This window comes from Syngnathus typhle, linkage group LG5, assembly GCF_033458585.1.
Source record: "Syngnathus typhle isolate RoL2023-S1 ecotype Sweden linkage group LG5, RoL_Styp_1.0, whole genome shotgun sequence".
NCBI lineage: Eukaryota > Metazoa > Chordata > Actinopteri > Syngnathiformes > Syngnathidae > Syngnathus > Syngnathus typhle.
The window spans coordinates 9,138,095-9,164,621 of NC_083742.1; the positions used below are offsets into that span (position 1 = coordinate 9,138,095).

A 26,527-nucleotide genomic window follows, 5' to 3' on the forward strand; every position below is an offset into this window, starting at 1 on the left:
AAATTGGTGTTTCGCAAATATCGACAACTAACTGCTGATTGTTAAGGGCAACTTGATCAAACTATAACCAAATAAGAATACTGCTAATTATTACCATTTTGTTGGTCATAGAATAAGGCACAGTTTTATTTCTCAAACATTTTTAATAAAGATAGTTGAACGCACAAACCATAGTACCATCATTTAAAAAACAATGAAGGTCACAAACCAAATTGAATGACAATGATAATCAAATCTGACATGTGAGTGTTTCCTTAGAGATTTACAGTAAAATCCGTTATTTTTATTCTGTTGGTACAGTGTTGATACAGATTAATGACATGTACATGTCATCTCCTGTCATTCTCACAGTTATGAACAAACAAAAAAAACAATCCTGCTATTATGTTGTAGACATCCACCTATAGGATGCCTATCCCAACATTGGTCGAGAGGCGGGTACACCCTGAACGGCAAATACTCACACCTACGGACAATTCAGACTACTCCATCAACCCACGATGCATATTTTTAGAAAGTGGGAGGAAACCAGAATAACTGGAGAAAACCCAGGCAGGAACAGAGAGAACATGCAAACTCCACATACCCCGTAACCTTTGAACTGTCAGGTGGATGTGCTAACCTGTCATCCACAGTTCCACCCATTGTACATACCATTTCAATTTCAACACAGAACGTATGAAATATCACCCAAGAAATAGGTCAGAACTTTGTAAAACTTCACAGAAACGTGTCCAAAACACACAATCATTCATTATTCTTAAGAGAACATACCATACTGCATCTTGCCAAGATGTGAGGTATTGCTAATACCAAACAGCTCACTTCAAGAATGCAAACAAAAGATGCATAGACAGGATTTCTGTTGAGCTGTTACACATCGTAAAGGACATGACACAGATCTTCCAATCACAAAATAAATATATCATTCATAACATGTAATTCATTTGACTGCAGAGTCGTGGTGTGTCATTTTACTGTTGACTGTGTTGTAACATCTCCAAAAGTGACATGTTATTATTGTTTTGTAGGTAGCTAAGTACAAAGTTAATTAGGTCACTTTCCTTGTTGTCGTCTGACTAAGGTAAGGCATTTCAAAGCAGGAGATCTTATTCCGCAAGAAACTGGAAATAAACTTGAGCCAAATAAACTACTGTGAACATATACATAGACAAGTCTACATATAAATATAGACACTCTGCTGCACAGAGTATCCGAGTCAGAAACTGAATAATGCTGTATCACTGAAACCTCACTGAACCCGATCGGCGGGAACACAATGTCATTAATGAGACACTCCTAAGGCGAGTCAATTTGTCTTTAAAGATGGAGCTACACATCATCCCATTTGGCATTCCTTTCACTTGACTGAGGTGGATGTTGATCACATGAACTAGCGTGGAAATACTCAGGTCATTGCATGTCATTCTCGACAAGTGTCCACGCATGGACAAGGCGGTGGTCTACACTGCCGAGAGGTCAATACGATTGGCCGAGTTGGTGCTTTTGTCCCATGTGTTCATCTTAGTGGGGGATACACCCTCCTTGTTTCCATTCATCTACAAGAGAGAAAAGTGGGAGAGTGTTCAGCTCAAGTAGTAGTTAACAGTTGCACAGCTGTTGCACGCAAGGTCTCACAATGTCAGAGTTGAAGGGCTTCACGTTGACGTTTCGCATAGAGCTGCTGGTGAGAGACCACACTTTGGTCTTGTGTTTGAAAGCAGCCCTGACCTACAGAGAGAGGAAACAACATTACACCATTGGACATTCTGGCCAAATTCAATATTGCTTGAGGGTGTGTGGAGATTTGCCTCCCACGAGGCTTAACAAAAGAAAACACAAAAAATGACCAAAACAATTCACATATTAGGCAACATACCTCAGAGTTAAGGAGACAATGAAACAAAAAGACAAAGAAACCCTACAAAGGAAGGAGAATGTAGTCACTTTAGGAGGATTTTTAACTTTAAAACTTTGGGGGAAAGTTAAGCGATTTACCTGCAAAGAGTTGAAAATTGCAAATATATAAAGGAATGGCAAAGAGTGCGTGTTGACAGCCAAAACTCCAAAGATCCAGGAAATGCCAAGTATAGGTAAAAGCACTGCCACAGCCTTTGCAGTCAGCCTTAAAGGACAAAGCACATTTTTAGTTAGTAGTTTGATAATAACTACAGAAAATCCTGACGGAGAACAGAGTCACACTCACTTGACTGCATTGGCATCCCCATGAACTTTGTAATTCTCTCCACTGATACGAGATATTATTCTGGTAACCGAGATCAAAATTCCAACGTTTACCTGGTAATCAGAAAGGAAACAACAAGTGAGATTAAGAAACACTATATAAGGAAAGAAAATGACGACTGGTTTCTACTAGCTGGGCTAGACAAGATTTTTACAACAAATTTAGATTCCAGATGAAAAAAAAAAACATGTAAATGACTTACTTACCACAATGACACACAGAGCGGGTGCCACAAAGGCCCAGATGGCTCCATTTTTCAGGGACAGCCAGCAGCTGAGAAAGCAATGGCAGAGGAAACCTGGCATGTTATGTTGCCTTGTTATATGTTATTATTTTAGAGTGTTTCTGTGTAAGAAGCAATTTTTCAACAGCCTTCAAATGATGATGATGCAATGCCACTAAGTCACGATGGAGTATTTAATTAAATTCTGTGTTATTAAGTGACGTTTGTTTTTCCATCTTACATGCAAATTACACTTACTTGTCAACCTCGCCATAACTGCCCAAAGCTGATGTCATTGACACCACACAGATCACCAGTGGAGAGCCTAGTAAAAAAAAAGTAAAATATACCTTTAACTGTTTAAAAATTGTGATACATGTACTCGCAGTATCATTAAGTCTAGATTTAAAAAAATAGATGATCAGGATTGACAGTTATTTGGCAAATACATAACTATAATGTTCCTTAACACTGTTCATGATATTCTTTCCCTGCACAGGACTATTGTATTGATAGTCATAAACTTTATAGCTACTAAAATATATTTCAATACAAATGTACTATGTTGAAACCTGTGTTGTTGTGTATTTTCCAGGAACTATTTCCAGTTACTGATTAATACACATCATGGTGATGACACAGAATTGTATTTAGATTGCCACAATAAATTCTAATTCCAAATTTAAGACTAGTTAACAGGCACTATGACCCTATTGATTGTTATATCATCGAATATAATGCCCAACATAGTAACTGTTACTCATTGTCAGGCTCAAAGGTTCTTTTGTACAGTACACCAGGTTCAAACAATAGCACTAGAAGTAGATAAAAACTCCAGCCTCAATGAAATGCACTGTTTATACTGCAGGCACATTGTTCACGGATGTAGACTCCCAAACCAGTCTTCTAAGCCTAATTTACATTTGACCACATAAAAAGACCTACTCTAGGGCGGAATAAATGAAGCAATAGGGGAAAGAAGCATAATGTTGCCACTAATTGGTTCAACATGGGGAAGGGGGCATTCAGCCGCAGCAATGGTATACAAGACGAATATCCAAGAATCTTATTTTAGAATAAGATCCGGAGAGTCAACTCATACTGTGGAATGCGATTCAAAACAGATGCATGCTGAAACATGAATGCAGTTATTTCCTTTTCAGTTCTAATATGTGATGAGTAAAATAGTTAAATCACATTTAGAGTAAAGACTTGATGTGAAGACTCATTCGCAGTGCAGCCAATAACGGAATGGCACCAGTTTAGTGAATCTGCACCCACTAATGACTGACTTACCCCAACCAATGCCATAGTAGTATATGTGTTTACTGCCTTCGGAACCAAACACCTTGACCACCATGCTGTAGAGATGGAGGCCCTCCACGAGCATCCAGGAAAATGCACTCAGAAAGAAGAAGTGAAGCAGGACCGCCATGATCTTACAAGGCAGCTGGCAAAAGGCACATAAATATTGGTAAAAAAATATGTCATTTTGTTGTCTCATCATCATCGAGACTGTCACAGTGACCAACCACAGTGACCAAAATTGTATATACAATAATTACCGTTCCCGGGTCAAAGCTGGCACTGATGAGCAGCAAGATCTCAGCCACAAGGATGGCAAAAGACAAATTAGCATGGATGTGGTAGCGTTGGTTCCGAATGGTACTCACTGACCTGCAGAGCAGCAGAAAGAGAAGTCAGACATTCAAATTGTTGATTAAATTATATTAAAATGTGCTGAATCTCTTCTTATTCATAGTTTAGTAGAAAAAGTGACCTTCATTGTTCAGAATTTTGTACATTTAAACATTCATCTGCTCTTGGGGGCAATGATCGGGCAATTGCTTCACACGCAAGGAAATATTGAGCTGCATTCGAATCCCATCTGCCCACTTTCAAGAGGAATGTGGAATTTGAATGAATTTTAATAAAGTAAATTGAATGGATGGATGGGTCAACAAACAGATGGGGCGATCAAGAGATGGATGGATTATCCATTTTCATGTAGGTTTGACACTTATATTCTTAAGAAGCAGATAGTATTACAATATTTTTTTTTTTTTTAAAGTCACAATTTCACACCTTACCTTCACTGTATGTACATGGACTAAAATAAGTTTAGTATCGGGTGCAAATGTGACCCAAACCAAGTGATTAAAAGCGGAGGTTTGCATGAGGCGGTATTCACACGTCAGTGTACGAAACATACATAAATGTCAAAGTGATGATAATGATACTCACGATAGGACTGCAAATGTGACGAGAGTGATGGCCAGGCAGAAAATGGAAATAGAGCATCCAACATAGCCAATGGTTGACAGTGCCACCCGGTGGCCCGTGGTGAGCTGTGCACAAAGACGCATGCACTGATTTACAATGCGCTACATAAGAAATGTATGACAGCATTTTGTTGACAAGTCAGTAAATCAACGAAACGGTTGGAATTCTTTTTTCAGTTATTGTTACCATTCTAAAAAAAATGATCACGGCCGTCAACTTGTCAATCATTTAAAGTACATAATACACATACTTATCTATCTTTATTGTCGTGCAATGAGTGAATTTTAGTGAATAGTGACACCGTTGTACTCCTTCATTCATACATTGAGGTAGGCCTTCATACAAAATGTTATTTTAGAGTCTGATCTATTTCAAGAGGTTGGGTTTTATTCTCTATTAACTGTCTTCATATGTGCCTTGTCATTACCAGAGTAGAGTAGTCTTAGACATCGCCAAAAAGTATATGTGGTACATTCCCTTGCAGCTGAAGGATGAGGCAGACCGCAAATTACAGAGTGACTAAGGGGAAAGAATAGCATCAAATAGACTTCAGCATTTAAATATGGTACTGGACCGCTGAGTGGTTCTCTATTTAAAATGAACAAGCGGAGTTACTGGCCATACTCCAGTCGCTCATACTGTACATAGTGTTGGCATTTGGGCATTCACTAGATCCAAATAGTTCAAGAAATAATGTAGGTTGGAAATGAGTTTCTGAATGTGATTGCCGTAATAAACCATATAGTTTGATCAGTAAATCTTTGTGTCCATCAGTGGGCTTCTTGAGGCACTGTGGTCCTGAGGGCTAGACCATTGACCGTTGTAGTGACCCAAGCAACCACATTCAATGGTGGTTTCCTCCAGTAGTTCTGTAGAAAACCAGCAGTGAAATCAACATAGTGATTGTGTAGGCCTGCTCATGATAGCAAATGGGCCTTGAAGATCAGTCATTAAACTAAAGTGAACTGAATCACACATGACCTCCAAACCTAAGGGTTTCGAAAATATGTTCTACATACTGTAAATACGCTGTTACTCGCTTAAATTACCGTGCAAAATTTGCAAAAGCCTGCAAAGGCTGTGCGGATGACGTGTATCATTATCCTTCAACATTGCTGCCAGCAAGACTGTCTGCTCGTGATTTGCAACAAGCGCTGTGCTTACTTTGTCTCTCGTTTCCCACCCCGGCCGCCTGTCAGTCAAACAATATACATACGTTCCTCCTCATTCTGAGGCTTTTTGCATCTCAAATAGCAAAACACTAAGAGGGAGGACTACGTGTGGTTCCAGTTAGACCGAAACAGAACTGATTCATTTTTGCTATCGTTGTAGTATGTTCACATATTATTGCTTAATTAGATTAAAAATTGCTAATGTGCAGCAGATCTTGATTTGCATTAGCTCTCTCAAATGGGAATTGTGTTTTTATCTTCCAAACACATGCATGTAGGTCTGCTCTTCATCCACGTCCTTGCGCTGTCGACAAGCGAACACAGCATGCAACTGTTGCTCTGTTGCCTTTTATCAGGCCCAAAAACCACATACGGTTATTTAAAGTTACATTGAAAGTGACATTATATGCCTCACAATAATACAGTATAAACATGATTTGTTTTCATCATAACAGAAAGATAATCATAAGAATTAAAATGTTATACTCTAATTGAATATAATGAAAGCATATACAGTGTACTGGCACTGTTATTTTATGAATGATTAGAATTTTGATTCAAAGAAGTAAAATGAAAAAAGACGTGCTGTATTATTTATCTGTGCTTATAATGTGTGCTTAAAATTAGATAGATAAATAAATAAATAAATAAATAAATAAATAAATAAATAAATAAATAAATAAATAAATAAATAAATAAATGCAACATTAATAAAAAAAAGAAAAATCAAAACATGCAAGAAGTCAACTCTGTCTTTAGAGTTCTGAAAAATAGGGCACAAAAGCAGAATTCCTTAAGACCTATTTGGATGCCACTTGATACTGGTCTGGTGACACACCAAACTTAACTTAAGGGACTTAAATGGTCAGAACTAAAGTCATACCTTTAAGGGAACCACTTGCATAAGAATAGCAAAGTTGGTGAGGTGGTTGCACAAACACACAGAGTATGTCATGTTTCCCTCTGAACGCACACAACCTTGATTGGACCAAATGCCCTCTTTGGAACTGGAAAAAAAAAAAGACCTTCTGTTACTTACAATACAAAAATAACTACCATCAAACATAGTTATGTGACATTTTGTTGCTTGCGTAGATTAAACACAGTGACCCATTTTGAGACAGAATTATCTCCACTGAACACGCTGTGGCACTTTCCCATTGTGGTCACTTTTTCTTTTTTAATTCAGGGTCAAAGGAGAGTCAGACAAAATAGAAGACACAAACATACTCCCAAAGAAAAAAAAGAGCAGTGGTTTATTTCAATGTGTGGAAACTGTGGCAAATTGACTAAGAAAAAAAAATCATACTGTTCCATTTACCAGGGCCATATTCATGAATCATGTATGAGCTGCGCAACAAACCAGCACAATGCTTATGCCACTAATATATTTGGAATGTTTTAGCATTGGTAATTAATTCATGTATATTGCATGCACAGTTTCAAGACTTACTGGCGACAGTATGTTTATCACAAAATCATACATACTGTAAAACACTCATCAGAACAATCCACTCAATGTTCTTGTAAAAAAAATAAAAAATACTGCATGCAAATCACAAACATGTCAAATCACAAAAATGAACCCACCTATAGTCCAGGAAGGCACAGTACAGGAAGACTTTATTGGTTTGATTTAACACTTGTTCCTTCTGTTCTTCACTCTGAAAAGATAAATATATGACTATTAAAAGTGCTTTTTTTTGCCTTGTAATGTGTAAAAAAACAACAACATAAGCATAACAAATTCTATTTTACTCAGAATCCCATATTTAGAAATATTTAGCACCACTGACATTATTACTTTGTACAATCCCCCTTTGCCAGAAACAGCAGCTAATCTTCTCTTCTAATGTTTCAAGCTGGGAGAATATACAAATAGAAATATTTGAGCATTCCTCTCTGCACAATCTATGTAAATCCTCCAGTCCGCTACTCTGCATTCTTCACTATAGCTCACTCCGCAGGTTTTCAATAGAGTTAAAGTCTGGGGACTGAGATGGCCGTCTAGTGAACTATTTTTACAATTTTCAGCATGAGTGTATACTTCTGCAACGAAGACTGAATTTGCTTTAATTCTTCTAAAACATCTTAACCTGGGGTGCCAATAATTATGGCGGGAACTGTATCAGGTGACAACAACCAGAATAGTACAAAAGTAAATGCTGATTGATTATAATGCACTTTTTACAAAATAACTGTAACTCAAAGATTTGTAGTCCCCAAAGACAGTGACCTAATGACTGGTGCGCAGCAACCAACTTTGTTTTTCTGGTCAAAGCGCAACTCGTACTCAGCCGGCCGCACATGTAGACCGAAATTGCTCACCTCTTCCTGCTTTCAGTGTCAAATCATTACAAGAACTGTGTCTGCACTATTTCCTAATGGAAATGTGCAAGTCAGAGTGGAATTGACAGTCAGACCATTTTCTGGCCTGTTAGTCCAGTGATTCATTCATATTACATCGCATAACGCAACACCTTGACATCATTGCGGGCCCACTCTCGCTCTCATTATGTTTGTTCTGATCGAGTGTGACCCTCCAGATTGCATGGAGAGATATTTATTTGGCTTATTAGACCATAAGCGCAAGCTTTGAGGAGCTTCACTTGACTACACTACTGAGATTTTGATCTGTTCCTCCTTTGTATTTGGTGTGTATAAAATCACACTTAGGAGAGCCAGGCTGTAATTGGCACTTTGTAAGTGCCACTTTTTTGTGTTATATTTGTTTTCCGCAATTGCAGTGCAATGAAAGAAGGCTAATTACGCAAACCGAGCACTGAATAGAAAGCATTCCTTGTGGGAAAGTGTCCACAACAATCAAAGTCTTGGCATGCATCATACTCAAGCTCAGACATAAAAAAAAGTGTGACTTAATAAAGAAAACGTTCAGTGACTTTGAGAGGTGTCAAGTCACCGGGAGTTGCCAGAACAGCTTCAGTGGGTCAAGTGGCATATGGTTTTGGTACAGGTATGTCCCCTCACTGTTGAGAACCTTTTTTTTTTTCAAAATACTAAAATATCAACAATTAGGCATGGGCCTTAGAAATTGACAGTATGATACATTTTTGTCTCTAAAATGTATTCTTGTGAAATGTGTGGGTAATTTTGTTTCATTGAATGTGCTCCAGAGCTAAATGAGTATGTGTAAAGAAAATTGAGATTTTTTTATTTTTCTAACTAAAATCCAAATATAGTACAAACGTAAAAGTTTTTCAGAAAATGAGCATCTGTTTCTCTGCTTTTCTCCACTTGTGGTGCAACGTCAGCAAAAATGAGCTCATGTTTGCTCCCTTGGTCGCTAGTCTGTAGTTTCCCCAAATTGTATTCATGCTAACACTCATAGATGGTAACAAATATACATTTCAAGACATCAATATCTTAACATTATCTTTATTTGGGTATTGTATTCAATGAGTTTATTGTTTTGTTGAGATGTGTGTGAAGGGTATGCGTCACGTTTTGCATACCTTTTGGTATTGAGGTGGCATTAAGTCAACAAAGATTTTTAAGTAAATATCAAAACTGTTTTTTACTTTGAAACAAATTGGAAAGCACACAAGCTGGTTTGTATTAAGAAAAAATATGTATCATTTTTTGTTGTTGCTTGATAGTTTGGTATAAATTGTTAATTTTGATAAACTAATTCATTCGTGATTTTAAAGAAGTGCCCTGGGATTGGCTGGCAACCAGTCCCGGATCCATCCCAACAAAGTGAGCAGCTTCAGTTCACCCTTGGCCTGAATCATCACATGCCATATGTAGACAATGGATGGATATGAAAAAATGTGGTTATAAGTTTTGATTTACCATATGGTGTGTGCTTAAATTTAAAGGAGCATACACTATATTGTTGAAACTATGTTTTTTGGATGATACAATATCACTCTTGAGTGATTTCAATGTTTTTTTCCTACTCCTTCCAAGTTATTTGGTTGTTTACACTTTGATTGTTAAAAGTGATGCATTCTGGTTGCACAATCTGTACTCATGTTTATGTTTTATCGATTCACTCCCTGGCTCTTGTCCAACTTCCTTTGTTCCTCCCACTGATTATTGCTAGTGTTTGTTTGTTCATTTTCCTGTTATTTTAATCAACAGTCACTTCTCAGTTCCTGTAAGTCTGCTCTTAATTTTGTTCCCACTCCACCCATTGTGACAACGTGAACCGTTCAGGGTTCTCTCTGGAAACATCCTTATTCATTATTTTTATATCAAAGTATTCACATTTCCGCCTTTAATTTGTCACCCCTCTGTTCTTTTACTACATGTGCAGCTTGGCTTGGCTCTCTGCTTGTGGTAGACCCAGAATGTGGTTTGGAGTTGTTATCCGAGCAAAGATGCAGGACTTCGAAAGTCACCGGTGAGTGTTAAAATGCGCTTAGGGATCTGGCCGAGCACACCACTTTGTTCCCGGGTGTCCTATAAGGCCTCAATAGCGCCCAGCCAAGAGTGCAGCTGGTTGCTCCAAGTCTTTATTAACAACAGAAGGCAAGCAAACACCATTGTGGAAATTCCTCTGAGCCTTGTAAAACCCAAAAATGAAAAAAAGACTCGACATTAATGAGTGACAGGATAATAATAGAGAAGATTTGGAAAGCGAAGATGCTCGATCTGAGTCAAACAGCTTTCTAACGCTTCTCTGCTGGTTTTGTCTTGACTGCTCTTTTCAATTTAATAATAGAATAAAACATGAAATTTAACAATGATTATTGTTTTAAAGCCACATCATCCATGAGGATAAACAGGACAGAGAACAAATAAATGTATTTTGTTCCAAAGAGATCTCAGCGCCATGGTGGCGCATGTGGTTTGCTCATCTGATTCACATTTAAAAGTTTCATATAACAACTTGGGGCCTATCTGTGTGGGATTTGTTTTTCCTTGGCCTACCTTCTACTTGATAATAAACATTCACATTAGATTAATTGAAGACTCTACCTCGCTTATAGGTGTGACTGAATGCGAATTATCAGTGTAGTATGTCTTTTGATCGACTGGGGTCAAGCAGTTCACCGACCTAGAGAACCATACATTTAGAACATTAAACATGTGTGGTTTAAGAAAGGGCATCGCATTTAAATGTCTTAGGTATACTATATAATATATAAGAGAATAAAGGTAAAAATGTTCCTGTCAACCAAGCAACTGTATCAATGAGGAAAAGTGGCAGCTAACATATTGTATTTGTTGACCATACATGCATAATGCGATTGTGTGAGAAATACTGTGTGCAATGACCGTGATAAATAATAAGGGATGAAAATGACAGTAATGTACAAAAGCAGTCTTAAACAATTGCTGCACCCTAGCAATAGTAACGTAAAACAAAGATGTCCCAGAATCTGGGTCAGACCACTGGCAGAATGAAAAGCCAGCGATTGGCTTTGGTAAAACATCTCAGGATCCAAAGTGCCAATAAATGCCTCTTAAAGTCTTAACACATTGACCAACTTGAGGCCAATTGAAACCTGAGCTGAAACTTCAAATACACATATTTTCTGCTCTCGAACCATAATTATATTTGTAATTAGGCCGCAATGTTTAATATCAGAAAAACAATTCCACATCATAAACCATCTTGAACACAACTCAAAAGTATCACAACTGTATCTGCCTCTCAGACAGATTTCACATCCGCCAGCAATTTCGATTCAACACGGAAAATCCCATTTAATATGTCCCAAAGCTCCCATCTCGGTTAAAGGTCTCGTGTTATATCTACAGTAATTCATTTCTTTCTGGATGTAGAAGAAATTATGAATCATGACAAAAACTTTTATTTTTGGCAGCTATTTGTGTGAACTTGTGGTATCTATTGCAGTTATTATATGTCTGCCCAAGTGGTTTTTCATTAGTCGCACAGAAACAACAACAACCAATCACACAATTTCATTTTAACACAAATGTTAATTGTGTTGCAAAAATATGGGCAGAATTTGGTTAGTTCGTGTGTCTACTAAATACAATACCAGGTGGCAATTGAGAAACATTTGTGGTGTTTGTGTAAAAAGCACTTTATCAAATACCGGTCAGCTCAACTGATGCAGTATGTCTTTTTCTATCATCATACAGTATATGGACTTCCAATTTGAATTCATGCAGTCCTGAGTGAGATCATTGTGTCAAGGGATACATTATAAGACATGCAGCTGTGGTTATGGCTCAGTCTCTGAAGTGGACACTCAAAACAAGAAGTGTTGATAGGAAGGCCGTGAGTAAGGAAACTTTAGCAAAATAAAACAACTGGGAGGTCAATTCTATTTTGTAATTTCTTTCACAGTTAAAGTTTGCATGAACATTTTTTACTTTCCCACCAATGCATTCATTTTAATTCCCATGGGCTTTCACAAGTGACCAGTGTAATGTTTCTTTGGCTTTTGTAAGTAGAGCCATATTGAGTCTTGGCAGAGACATTTGAGAATAAGGAACATATGGAATCATACACCATGATCTCACAGAAACCTTGGATTGGCCACTGCGGTGCTTGTAACAGAGGCAGCACTCAAAAAATTGTCATTGTTGGTAAGAGGCTTACTTTCAAACCGCCTTCTTCTGACTGAACTCATGCTCTTAAAATTAAACAGCATTTTAGCAAAATATCATCGTTTTATATTTGTTTGATAACATATTAAGAAATTCTAACTCAATGATAAAATTATTGCTCAAAATTTGATGTTTATGTTTTGTTCACCTTGAAATGGTAACTTGTTTCCCTATTAGGAGACGGATGAGCCTCAACGAGCAGCAGTAAACAGTCTTAAGTAATTTACATAAAGGGATTTGTGTTTTGCAATCTGCAACTGGATCGGAGTGTAATATGGCTCCATTGATGAAGTTCTGCCTCCACAAATTTTTTAATTTGTGACTAACTCCACCCCTATTGGTCATAGTAATGTGTTCTGTATTAGGCATTGACGTCGCAGTGGGCTTTATTGGCTCAAATATATAATATGGTGCCACCCCCTCAAAAAAGGTTTATGAGGAAAACCAAGTAGAAAAGCAAACTTTTCCACATTAGTGTAGGTAAATTACAAATTCACATTTGGACATATTGATCTATTATATATTGGTCGGCATTTGTCCACATACGACAGGATCGAAATCTGTTTTTCCGACCCTCTCATTTTTTGACCTCATTAATCTTCTTTGCTATAGAAGTACGTAAATCTTTCCATTTATTTACTTGGTCCTGTTGCTTTGAGGGAGGAGAATGAGACGTCCAGGAGATGTCAGTAATTTTACTCAAGCATTAATGTTTAACCACAGAGCCCAAATTCTCCCACTCTCCTTTCCCCACCTCCTCAACTCCACCTCCATCCGAACAAGTCAGACAGCGCTAATAAATCTCTGATGGTGCCAGGTTCTAATCAACATTCAAGTTGAGTGGCGTGAGAAAGCATGTGGGCCTCCTGAAGTCCTGATAACATTTTCTCTGGGAACTAAACTTGGTCAGCCCGGTGCCATGCAATGCATGACTGACCCTTACGGGAATGGCGTGACCTCATTGTGCTGTTACAGTAACATCAATCAAAGCGTGCAAGGTCACCAAACTTTCAGTGTTGAATTCAGCGGCACACCTGCCATGACTCAAGGTTGGCAACTCCATCAACCGACATTAAAGTAATTTCAGTCCTGACATGAGTCTGATAAGGAAAATAGATGACATTTGGAACCAAAACCTATGCAGCATGCAAGTGACAACCCACCAAACTGTAACCATAGCAACAAGAAAGACTTAAGAGAAAGCTGATACTCTTCCATGGACATTCATTCACCTTTTAATGAAGTCGCGGGTGCTTGTCAACTCCCTGACGATAAGCAAAGAGGTCGAGCTGCAGATCGCAAACTCTACACTTGTGCGCTGGTGCCACGAGAGAATATCTGAGGTGTAGACAATAATAAGCAATCTAAATAGCCACTTTCAGATCTGTCTTTCCTGCCTAGGGTTGAAGGCAGGTTGCATGTCCATCAGTTACTCCAGAAACAGATGTACTTTTACTAAAACAGGTTAGTGCTGTGGAGCAGTGTGAAAAAAACAACTCTCGATGGACTAAACCAGGGGTGGGCAAACTACGGCCCGCGGGCCACATCCGGCCCACGGGACCGTTTAATCCGGCCCGCCAACCCTGAACAAATTGTATTATTAAACTTTTTTTTTTTTTTGGTCATTTTGCCTGCAATGACTGCGTTTTCCCAGTAGATGGCGAAGCGCTCGCCTGCGCATTTACTACCGGAAGCCGTGTCAGAAAGCTCGGTGCACACTCACAAGTGCGTGTACGTACTCAGTAGTACGGACTTGGCGCACTCTCGCTCTATTCGTTTCAGTCCCGAATTTAGAGCGTGGGCTTTGACGACAGCATTCTTATAATTCGCGCGCTGAGCTTTCAGATGCAGTTTTGCGCTAAAGCCACCCATAAACCTTCCCCTGGAATCTTTCCATTAAAATGAGTCACCCAAGGAAAAGCAAGGTGGACACAGTGCCGAGCGTTTAAAAGAGAGTGGCCAATTTGGCTCGACGTACGCGACGTGACGTTCAGCCACATGAACGTCAACATCAACCCGTCACAGATCAAGGTAAACGGACCAACACCTCGGATCTCGCCTAAGAATTGCCACAACAAATTTTACTCCAGACTATGACGCACTAGCAAAAAAGGGACACCAACAACACTGTTCCCACTGAAAATGAACGGGAGGCTCTCAAGTTTATTGTAAAAAAATGCATTTTGAATATGATTTGTACACATAGCAGGGATTGAAACTAGCGACCATTCTCATTTTCAAACAATGCAGGATGCTCAAGGACATTGATGCACCACCTATTTGCGACTAATCTTAACCTGTAAAGTTCTTAAGTGTTTCCCGTTTCCTCACCTCTGTTACCAGGTGTTTGCGAGTTAAAACTCTGCTCTGATTTTCAGATACCCCTCACCGTGTTGCCGTTTTGATTACTTTATTTGGATGTATGCTTTCACCGATTCTTCAAGATGATATATTTGGTCAGAATGTTTGCCGTTTGATGTGATCCCATAAGATAAACATCTTTCATTAATCTGACCTGCAGGCACTGAAGTGATGGAGATTGTTATTCATAATAACAGTGTCGTATTTTATGAGAATCACTGATAGCAGTTTTTTAGTGAATTTTTTTTTTTTTTAATGCTGTTAATGAATGCATTTGTTTTCAAAAAACTTGTTTGGAATATCCATGCTTTACTACCTACTAAAGGCCAAGATCTTTTATGCAATGACCTTTACAGGTCGCTTATATGACTTCACACAACGCCTATACCATCTGCTCCTGGTCCGGCCCTCCGGTCCAAATTTAGAACCCAGTTCGGCCCGCGAGTCAAAAAGTTTGCCCACCCCTGGACTAAACATATGGGTAATACAGAGCAGCTAAATTGAAATCATTTGATCAAATGGAATGAAATATTATTCAACATTCCTGTGAGGGGAATGAAGTAATGGTAGCTAAATTTAAAAGAACCGGCCCAGTTTTAAATTTGAATAATAAAAGCATATTTCTATTATGACAGCAGTATACTTAATACGTGAGTAATCCGTCTCACAGCGGCCATTTCCATAGTAAAATACAAACACCTAACAGGGCTGGTAAACATCTCAGATGATTTTAAGGCTTCTCTCACAGAAAAATATAGTGTCATTGCAGGGTAAACATTTACCCCATCAAGGACAACTTTTCTCAACAAAGCTGAATTGTTTCCATTTAATCTTTTACAATTAATAAATAACCAAAATTAATGTGTTTTGTACGGAGGGTTTGAGGAGAATTATAGTAGAGGGGCTTAAACCCTCAATTCTATTGAAATACCATGTTTAAATGAGGGAAAAAAATAGCATGCTAATTTTAATGACCGCAAAGGATAAAAGCTATCACGTTTCTACCCATGAAAGCAGCCGTATATTGTATGATGGTCATTTTCAAGTAACTTTTGTGGCGAGTTTCAATCTGTTTCTGTGTGGAAACTGGCGCAGTCTTCAAAGTAATGAGGAGATTGTTGTTCAGAACAGAAATTTACTGCTTCCCTCAGAGTACCATAAGGCTGCAGGTCAAATGTGCATAATCAATTCGCCCTCTGGAAGCCATCCGCTCCATGAGGGAAAAGTGAAGGAAATTACTACAAGTTTTGCTCTTTGTGCAAGCGAATGCCCAGTTGCCATAGTCTTGGTCAGTGGTTTACACCCATCTCCTTGCATAAAGCAACACCAGAAATAGAACTTGTACATTTCAAAAGGGACATCCATCTACCGTAACCACAGGCAAATCATAGCCCTTTGATAAGGTGGGTGTCCCACACCCTACATCTGTATCTGCCAAACTGGAAAAAACTAAACACGGCATTTTCCCGGTATGACTGACTCACCCACAGTTAATGGAACATCAAGACATGAGTCAACAACAAGGAGACCATGACAGTTGGTGTGTTATGTTTGATTCTCACCAAGATGTGGCTGAGAACGATCTTGATGAGCGGTGCCCCGGAGAGGTTGACTGACAGGGTTGGTGATGGCTCCACATTTAGAGAAATTAAGCAGCTTGCTACCTGGATTTTATGATCCTTAAAGTCAGTAGCTTCATTAATCCTACAAGACATAGAAAAGGTATGGTTTCAACGAGGAAAGTTGACAGTAAAACAGCAAGGCCAAGAAATTGATCAAATGAAAGTGATTTAAGAGGGCAGAAGATGGATGAATGGAAAGTCCCAGTATATTTAAGTTATTCTGCCTTCAAAGACACCAATTTAAATTATTCTTATCATCAGTATTATTATATTCCTTGTGCACATGATGAAATGGTTGACCCTGAGAAGAAGAAAGAAAAAGCGTCATCAAAATTGAAGAAAGAATTTTACAAACTACTTTAAATCCATTTTTTTTCCTTTCAACTTAATAGCATCATTCACCATAGTTAACAACGTGACCAATGGTACAGTTTATTATAAACTGGATCTTCTCTATACATATTATGCCTATTTTCAATATACATTTACCAAGTACCTATGTCTGTGGGAAAAAGTGAATGCTTGATCGTAGTTATGGCACATTCAGGAGGAATTAAACAATCCACTTCACTGCCACTAGCTGGCATCCAGGGTGAGACAAGGTTTGGATTGGTGTAATGGAACTGTTGCGCTAATAGCAGGGTGTATCAGTCAGTGGAGCTTGAGTGGTGAGATGGAAGATAGGCCAGTGGACAGATAAGACCCTGACTCCAGCCATGAGCTGTTCAGGAAACATGGGCGCCTTAGAGTCAGTGGACCTGACCCCAAGCACACACACAGGAAGTACCAAGTTTGAAGCTCAACTGGCTGCAATAATCAAAAGAAACATTTGCATTCTTTATTACCTGCTCTTGACGGGGCTGATTTCTTTGTAGTAGCTGTGCATGTTGTGGTAAAAAAGGCCAACGATGGTGGTTTGAGCTAATGAGAAAAAAAAAACAGGACAAGTGAGTGCTGAGAATGTAAAGCAGTGCTGCTAAAATACTCATGAAGAAGAGAAGTTAATTAACACTGCTTTGCTGCCGTATGCTGACACCGGCCTCCAAAAAGAACACTTGATTTTGCACAGTAGTGAAATGGAAAGGTCTGCAAGCTGTGCATGTGCTGGTTGGGAAATCCTGTGAGAGCTGAAAATGACTTCACCAGTAGAGCAGGGGGTCGAGTCACCCTCCCCTAATCTGACATATCATCCACAATGGTCCCACCTTAAAGCTCTAAGATCAACAATGGCACTGCAGGAAGTCCTTAATGTGCTCTTTCCTCTTTTCAAAGGCTTTTAAGCCTGTTTCACTAACTTTGGTTCACATCTAACTCCCCGTGTCCTGCGCATTTGCTTGCGGGATTATTTCTTGAACTGTGAAATTCAAAAGCCATCCGAAATGTTCTTTGTAGGTCAACACAATTTGTGTGCGGCCAAGTAGAGGCAGGGGAAAGTGACCTATACATAAAGTCCAACATGCCTAAACGTATGTCTCATTCTTTTTAACGACAGAGGGAAGTGGGGAAAAATGTGCTGTGTCTTATTCTTGCTGTTCTGAATGAAAGAGTAATTACTAGCCTTAAAGTCAGAGCTGGAGTTCTACAGTACACCGTAAAGCCGAACAAAGGCGATCCTTGACACTCTAAGCCATAGCATGGCACTCGTTTTAAATCTTAAAGTAATTTAGAGGCAAATAACATCAGTGAAGGATTGAGTGCATGACACATTCCGACGCAACCACATGAAGCTGTGACTTTTACATAAAAGATCACTTACACTGCATGGTGAAAGCCTCCCCGGGTACAGATATGTAGTTCTTTCCCTCTGTGGGGAAGCGGTAATGTGGCAAATTGTAGTTCTGGGGCAATTTCATCAAAGTATAATCTGTGGATCAGCAATGACAAAAGAAGAACCCATGAGAGCAAGTAATAGCATTCGTGTTAGTGGCAAATCGACCCACACTGGTGAGAAGGAAGGTGGAGAGCTATTTTTGTGACCTGCTTTCGTTTGCTGAATAATCAAACCAATGATGTCAGCTCGATGCTCCATGTCCCTTTGTCTTAACTGTCTTGCCGCACAAACTACAAACAGTGAGTCACTTTTTGGACCTTTCACATGGTACCGACCTGCAACAAATGATGTTCCTCCCAGGGAGATGAGAGAGTTCGGGCTGGGCTCCAAGTTAACCACCATGTGGTCCATTACTCGGTCCACTGTTTCGATCAAACCGCTGACCACAGGGCCGGACTGCTGCATCACATAAACTTGCATTATTTTACAATCTCGCTTTAGTTCATGTCAGAGTATGAAACATTATCGTATTTTAGGATTTTATGTGGCCTGTTAGAGGAGGGCCTATTATTAGATCCCCCACTCCCATGTATACGAGCGTCAATGACTTGACTAATTCCTGGGTTAACAATATGTGTCTAATCACACACAGTGTACAAATGCGAATTGGTAGCTTGTAAAATCTTGGGAGATTCAGCACTACACACAGCCTTCCTGCATCTGGGAAAAAGTTGGTCAGTTGAGTTTGTTGTGGCATACCTCCAGTATGTGTCATGTGTATTAAATAGTAACCTTAGAATTTGCAAACAGATTCTACCTTGTGTGTACTTCTAGCGCTCAGTATGAAAATGATTTGTCACATCGTCATGGATACTGAAAATGCTCCTTGCATGAAAAGCTCCCGATGATGTTTCTCAAAGCGGAGAAGGTAAGGCTATTCATTGACGACTATCTTTTGCAATCTCCCATGTGAACATCTGTTTCAGTTTGCAGTAACCAAAACAACCACGTTTATTTTGAACACTCAATGTTCTGAAACCGCACACTTTCCTCGGGCACTATTATGCTTGGATGTGGAATGACTTTTGAGCCAGGAATTATAGCACACAAAGCCACACATTTACAGTATATTACATCGATGAGGAGGTGTTTTAAACAAACGAGTGCTATTTTCGACTTTCTCTCGCCTGTCGTTTTTGTATGCCGTATCATAGTCTCCCGACAATCACCAAGCTCCCGAAATCACTTGAATTTGTATTCGACACATTGCTGCTTTGTTTGGTGATTTCATGTTTGCACAGTGTGAACTCATTTACCTCTGGCAGACCGGGAAAAGAAAGCAGTTCTTCCACATTTTTGAGAAAAGCCTGCGTGCAGTGAAATGAATGACAACAAGGAAGATCACATTGTCGGTTTATGACAATTTGTCTGTTGTGTTGGACGGTCGCGAGACCTGTGTGAGGTTGCTGGCTGTGTTATGAGGAATGGTCCTATTGGGTAGAGCCTTCAGAAAGCCCAAAACTGGAATCGACTCGGGATCCTGGGAGCTTCGGACCTCATGCTGACTGCTGATGACAGGAGGACTCATTTCAACGGCTCTCTGAGGAAACAACATTTACAATCACAAGACCGTTACCAAGGGCAGGGTTCCTCCCAAATTACATATCGAATGCATAACACAAAAAGATCGATTATTGAAAAGATAAATGCCCATAATTATGTTATTGTTGCTTTTTTTTGTAGTCTGGCACATTAGTTGACGGTGAGGGATGTTAACATGGTCAATAGAAGAAAATCTATGTTTTGAGTAAGCACGAATAACAGCAAATATTTTCAAGACAATTTAGTTTGTGGGACTCTGCATCTTTCTTTACAGTAATTCAACACCACTTATGTAATTAGATTACACACTACGGCCATGCACCATTCTCTCTGTTTGTGACTGCTTTTTGACGGCAATGCCGTGCTGAACAACTACGTAGCAAAAGCCTCAATGTGGAACGTGCCGCAAACATAAGATGAAGATCTTATTGTGGAAATTCACCAGTCAGGATGTGGTTGCCAACAATTTTCCAAGTATAATGTTCTTATCTGTGAGGACAAAACTGTCATTTTAGAGTGTGCAATTTAATTCATGACTCATATAGTAGATCACTGTTTGGTACAATTTGTATTACTATAAAAATAGCACTGGCATGCAGTGCTGATGCCAAACCCCATAAAATAGCTGATGATGAACTTACCACAGTTGTCGTAGTGAAAGGTAGTTCTTTGAAGACACTCGGTGTTGTGGCAGACTCTATAGCATGACCTGGTAAATTAAACACAAAATCCTTCTTATATTTATTTAGATTTAACTTGACCAGACTACCAGCTGTGAGGTCAACAGATTTTCTCATGCAGCAGCAAAGAATGGCATGTACTCAGAACGAGCACACCATTTTTACAAGAGCAGTAAAATATTCTGAAACTGGCCTCTCTGCAAGGCCAAGACACATTTTATGTCTTTGTTGTGATTGAATAAAAACAGTTACCCGCAAATGCCTAAATATGGCTGCACTTATTAGACGGAGCTATTCCTGAGCGTTTGCCGCTGATTTAGTGTAACATTGCAAAATATTCTTTTGTAACTGTAACATTCAAGCTGTAATGTTTAGATTTTTAGAACAAATTCAATCAATCAATTATTTGTATTTGAACAGCTCGTTTACATGACAACTGTAATTAGAGACTGCATTTTTCTAACATCGGCCATACATCTTCAGATTGATACATGCCAAATGTGTACACAAATTGCTCTATTCCATTGAAATGAGACTCAAGATCCATCCTGCTGTGTTATAAAAATAAAATGAAATGACCTTCACTCATGCAATCCATCATACTTTAGCATGTTTAAAGTACTAACACTTATAAGGCAGAACTATGCGCCCAATGGCATTCATTTTGAAAATGACAATGACGGCTATTTGCGGACATTTTATACTATGCTGCAGTGTTGTGAAAGTGCCCAACTGTGGATTGAAGTTGAGCATTAGCACTAGCTATAAACTATAAGCAAGCGTGTAACCATGTTTTACTGTCCCTGCCAAAGAAGTGATAGATAAATAAATCTTTAGACATCTCTGAGTTAGAGCAACTGAAATTAGACTGGATGACATTTATCATATGTTTTCCATGATGTGGTGTTCTTACCTATAGCAGCACTGTAGTAGAGAAAGATCTCACTGGGCAGAAGAGCTCTTTCCCAGATGACAAACTCATCAAAGGCTCCTGTTACATAATGGCCATAGGTCTTGTCGTTGCCAGTTCCAATGACAAGGTCAGGGTAGGGGTCGCCGTAGTTTTCGGAAAGGCTGCCACTTTCATCACCAGCAGTAAAGGTGCCATTTATGTAAACCTTCAGACCCGCTGTCTTTTTCCATGTGAAGAGAATATGGGTCCAAAAAGGCCCTGAGAGACAAAAATGACAAATCACTCTTCTCGAATTCTATAACATTCATCCTCCCACAAAGTATTTCGTTAGAAAGATCTCAAGGTGACATCTGACCCTTTTTAATGCTCTATGTGACAATCATTATCCATTGTCCATACACTTAGTAGTGACCTTCTGTATCAAACCGTCTATCCCATCTAACTTTGGTTAAGAGGCAGACAACAACCAAGACTGGTCACCAGCCAATCACAGGGCACATGAAGCCAAACAACTAGTCACACACAATCACACCAATGGGCAATTTAGATACTTAAGCATGTCAAACCCAATATGTATATTTTTGGTATGTGAGATGAATCCGATGTTTGTGGAAAAAAAACAAAAAAACAGGCAAGCAAAGAGAAAACTTGTGTAAACTCCACACAAGAAGGTCAGAGCCGGAATTCAGTCACTTAATATCCGAACTGCGAATCATGGACATGCAAACCACTAGCTCACCGTGTTGCCCATTTTCCGTTTAAATTAGTACAATACACCAAAAGTTTTCAAGCAAAACTGAACAATAAAATAATAGTAACAGTTATACACCGGGCAAACAAGTCATTCGAACTCTAGAGATATACCAAAGTATCATCTCTTATATCTTGTTGAGTACTATGTATTATGAGAAAAGCACATCTTTTTTTTACATTCTGCAACACAACATGTCTATATTCTGTCAGTATCTCTATCTACAGAGTTCAGTCACTTTTATAAACCCAATTTTTCTTCTGCAAACTTAATTGACAACATCAGTTTCAGTCTCAGCATTAACATGTCAAACCAAAGTATATCTCATCTTTTGTGGGTAAAATCAAAACCAGGTGTCACTGCCAAGCTATTATTTCCATTTAAACTTTCACCTTGTAACACATATATGATGCACTGTGACACTTGAGTATTAATAAGGTCTGTCACAGGACACCTGAAGGCTATTATCTACTCGCAGACCTTTTCCCTTGACAACACATCTTTCCCCGAAAGGTCCACGTCATACTGGATGACAACCAGATGACCACTGAGCCGCTGGAACCCAACATTTTATTCACCAGTGAAATGTGATTGCAATGGTGCATAAAACAAAAAATCCGATATCAGCGAGAGAAAAACTTTTCAAAATAAATGTCCATCTTGTTTCATCTTGTTTTGTCAAAACAGGTTTCTGGATGATAAACACTCGTGACTGACTGTACTGCGACCTTTAAGCTTTCATATTTACAGTTTAAAGTTGGCCTGAGTTATCTTATTGAGCAAGGCTTTTTCATTTTCATGTTAGTTCTCGCCTGTGATGTAATTGTCAGTGTCAGTGCAATTATGAAAGTAATAAATGATTTATTGTTGAAAATGAAGAAACACTGCATCAACTCCAATCTATTGGTAGTACCTGGAACTTTGATATTGACTTTCCATCGATGGTTGTTGCCTCGAGTGTAGAACTCCACATACCCTCCAAGCGGGTTGGTGTAGACCGAGAAGCCATTTGAGATGACTTTACCTCCGGATGCTACAGCAAAACGGGATTCTGCTTCATGGTTCTTCCAAAAAAAGGAGAAGGTGATTCCTGTAAAACAAGACACATATAGAAATATCTAACATGTCAAATAAGATGCCGTATGATTTGATAGACCTTATTCCCTAACACCTTCTCTCTATTAGTACCTACCATCAGGGCCACACAGCGTAGGGTCACTAATGCAAGAGTTCTGGTAGCTTCCAAAATGGAGAAAGGTACCACCGTTGTCTCCATTCAGGAAAATGCCATTGTTGACCATTCCTTCAACAATATCTGTGGCAAAAATCAAGAATAGACCTAAGCATTTAGCCATCGTAATCATAACACTCCACTTGCATTAATTGACTTTTTCCAAAGTAAACTGTATTGTTCGGTCCTGTACATAATATTTAGAAAATTGTATTATTTTGACTTAAAAAAAATCTCTATCCAGGTTGAAAGGTTTTTTTGTTCCGCAAAAACATGACCACAGAAAATTGATGTGGTTCTCACCTGTTACTTTGAGACCCAAATGTTCCTATTGTTGCCAAACTGCAACCCACTTTTATATAAGGGAAAAGCAATGTTTAAATATGGCCTCAGAAAACACGAGCACAGCACATTATACTTTTAAAATAGTTTCAAAAGAGTTTGAATACGTGCAGCAGTCAGAGGCTTAGCTCCACTGTATTTGTTAACAGAATTAAGAAGTGCCGAGAACACAAGGAAGAAACATTTGTTGTTCCTTTCCTAATATGTACCGCATTGTGCCCCTCTCCACTGTACCAAAAACAAAACAAAAACATTTGCACGCATATACGTATTGTTTCTTTTTACTTGCTGCCTGCAACCCACGCAAAATGGGTCCGTGATGAGGCGTGTGCAGAAAGGACAACAGGAGGCAATGGGTGTTACACAGTACATATGGATGTCTCAGTGGGCAGATTCTCACCTACTGTTGCAGAAATGTTAGTGTAGGCAGAGTCATTGGTATACACATAGGAAGTGTTATGGGAGGAAGGGAGCACAGTGTGCTTGTGGATTCTGAGAGCTGGACAGAGACAATGGAGAGACAGTGATGTGATTCACACCTAAATGGACACATAGCAGAGGAGACAGTGAAAGACAAAGACAATGAGAGGGACATGATGTGCAGGTATGAGACAGAGTGATGCAGAGCTGAGTGACTTGGATCTATTCACTCCTCAAATGAGGAAATTCCTCAATGTGTGAGTGGCTTCACACATCATGCTCAAGTCTATACCTGATCCCTCTTCAATTTCATCTCTTTACTAAACATGACACCATAGCTAAAATGTGCTATAGCCATTGTTCGGAAAAAACAAAAAACAAATGTCATCGATTTACTTGTCATATGCTTTTGGAATTGGCGTTGTAGTTTTAATGCTTTGAGTAGACCAGATATTTCAATAAACAAGCATATCACATAAGTGTATCTCCTTTATCACAAGAGCTTTGACCAATCACATCAGCTCATTTTCAAAAGGAATGATGATTGTGTTGGAAAAACAGTTAAATGAAGTCATGCATAGTTCAAACAGAAAAGGACACTTTGCTGATGCACAGGTTCCTCAGGGATACACATACTTATATTATTTCCGTTAACATAACCTGGTCTGTTTCCAATCTGGTCCCACAATCCATGGATCCCATCCACAGCGTCAAGAGGCCAATAATGTGAGGCTGTGGACAACACCTGGAGGCCTGGGAGGAACAGTTCAGGGGTCAACATGGATTTCCAAAGTTTTTTTTTTTTCTTTTTGCATCCCGTTAATCAGAATTCATTTTCCTGACTCTTTGAGGATGTTTTAACATTGAAAACAGCGCATCACGACATAGTCAAGAGTTTCTGGTTTGGAATCTCTGCTCATCCCCTCCTGTGGGGGATTTGAATGTTAATTCTCGAATGCGGGTTTCTTGAGTAATCTTGCATCCTTCCTGTTCCAAAGTTAACTTAATTATCCATCGCTATGAATGAGAGCGTGCATGCTTGTATGTTTATGTGTTCCTCTTGTCCAAAGTCAACTGGGATGCTCTAATGAAGACATGCAGTGTTACATAATGAGATTGCTAACAAAATAAGAATAATGGATGGATGACGTTTCTAGTCTCATAATCTTTGCACATATTCGGCCTATGGTTTTGCAAACCCCCCGGAACAGTGACATAGAAAAAAAGAGTATGTGGTCGTACAAATTAATTTTTTTCTACCTGGATGATTCAGGTGATGCACAACTTGGGCATAAACCTGTAAAGAAACCAAACCGACTTGTACTGGTTGACATTTTCCACAAGAGCAGATTGCAAGCTCATCTGTAAATACTGTTGGCATTTAAAAATATATCTTACCTTAACACACGTAACAAAAGCTGCTAATAGATGAATTCCCACAGAAAGCGCCATGTTTTTTAGTGGGACAACTAATAAGAGTATAAAAACCAATCAAGTTAAATCCACGAGTAAAAACGAATCCAGAAGTCATCCATTATTCCAAGAAACATTAGATGAGGCACTTGCCCAAAATGTAGAAGAATTCAAATTAAACAGTGTTTGATTGAGTAAATAGTTATTTCATTATATAGAGAAAAACGTCCAATAGTAATAATAATAATAATAATAATAAATTAAAAAATAGAATCCGTAAGGATTGTTCCAATATACATATAGGAGTCGTTCTGGTGTGCCGAGGAGTGCAGCCTCACTGACTTGGACTGAACTTTGGAAGGGAAAACGTATTTTTTGGAACTCGCGAGGAGGGGCGTTGGAGTTGAGAGTAGATGACGTTATTTGTGCGTACGGGATGGCGGGATGGACTACCACCCAAATAGAGTACACAGCATCTCGTCATATTTAAAGCTGCTGTTTCTTGAAAATTTTTAATTCTCATTAGAATTAGACGGACAACAATCACCACAACCATTTTAGGGCGATGTTAACTTATTAGAATATGTAAAATGCTGAATATAATAAACATAATCTTATCGTTATAAACATGTAGGAAAAAAAAGGCTACTGGTAACAATTTTGCAATTGTAAATCCAAAATCGGAGGACAAAACTTCACGTTCTTCTCGCTTTCCATATACTGGCTTACACTGACCCCGTGTGGCCTTCTCGTTCATTGAATCACGCATCTATTATTTAGTGCACATTCTCATCTGGCGCGTCTCTTCAATTAACTTTATTTCAGTGTATATATGGCAACTAGACCCACGAGGTATTATTGGAAACTATTTTTTTCATTTAGAGATTCATAAATAACGTGGAGGTGTGGTTTTAATCATGGTTATTGTTTGATTGAGGTTGAACTTGTG

The 26,527-nt window shown here is 38.9% G+C and overlaps 1 protein-coding gene across 5 annotated transcripts; it reads right to left on the reverse strand.

The window, feature by feature from the left end:
• Positions 1–123: 123 nt before the first annotated feature.
• On the reverse strand, positions 124–25,935 carry adgrd1 (adhesion G protein-coupled receptor D1). Of its 5 annotated transcripts, none has more exons than XM_061278830.1 (26): positions 25,564–25,935; positions 25,426–25,462; positions 24,802–24,918; positions 24,146–24,244; positions 23,365–23,487; positions 23,086–23,262; positions 21,422–21,679; positions 20,470–20,537; positions 19,680–19,826; positions 19,543–19,593; positions 18,562–18,682; positions 18,212–18,319; positions 17,301–17,376; positions 16,396–16,537; positions 7,514–7,587; positions 6,807–6,930; positions 4,713–4,816; positions 4,034–4,145; positions 3,765–3,918; positions 2,727–2,793; positions 2,452–2,518; positions 2,207–2,298; positions 1,999–2,125; positions 1,880–1,921; positions 1,639–1,731; positions 124–1,559 (listed from the first exon to the last, which is right to left on the reverse strand). In XM_061278830.1, the coding sequence occupies exons 1-26, from the start codon at positions 25,615–25,617 to the stop codon at positions 1,464–1,466; spliced, it is 2,730 nt and encodes a 909-aa protein (XP_061134814.1). In that variant the 5' UTR covers positions 25,618–25,935; the 3' UTR covers positions 124–1,463. The 5 variants fall into 5 exon arrangements, with proteins under 5 accessions (XP_061134814.1, XP_061134813.1, XP_061134817.1 ...); XM_061278829.1 differs by having other exon boundaries at positions 18,562–18,685; XM_061278833.1 differs by lacking the exon at positions 24,146–24,244 and having other exon boundaries at positions 18,562–18,685; positions 24,826–24,918.
• Between the last annotated feature and the right edge of the window lie 592 nt (positions 25,936–26,527).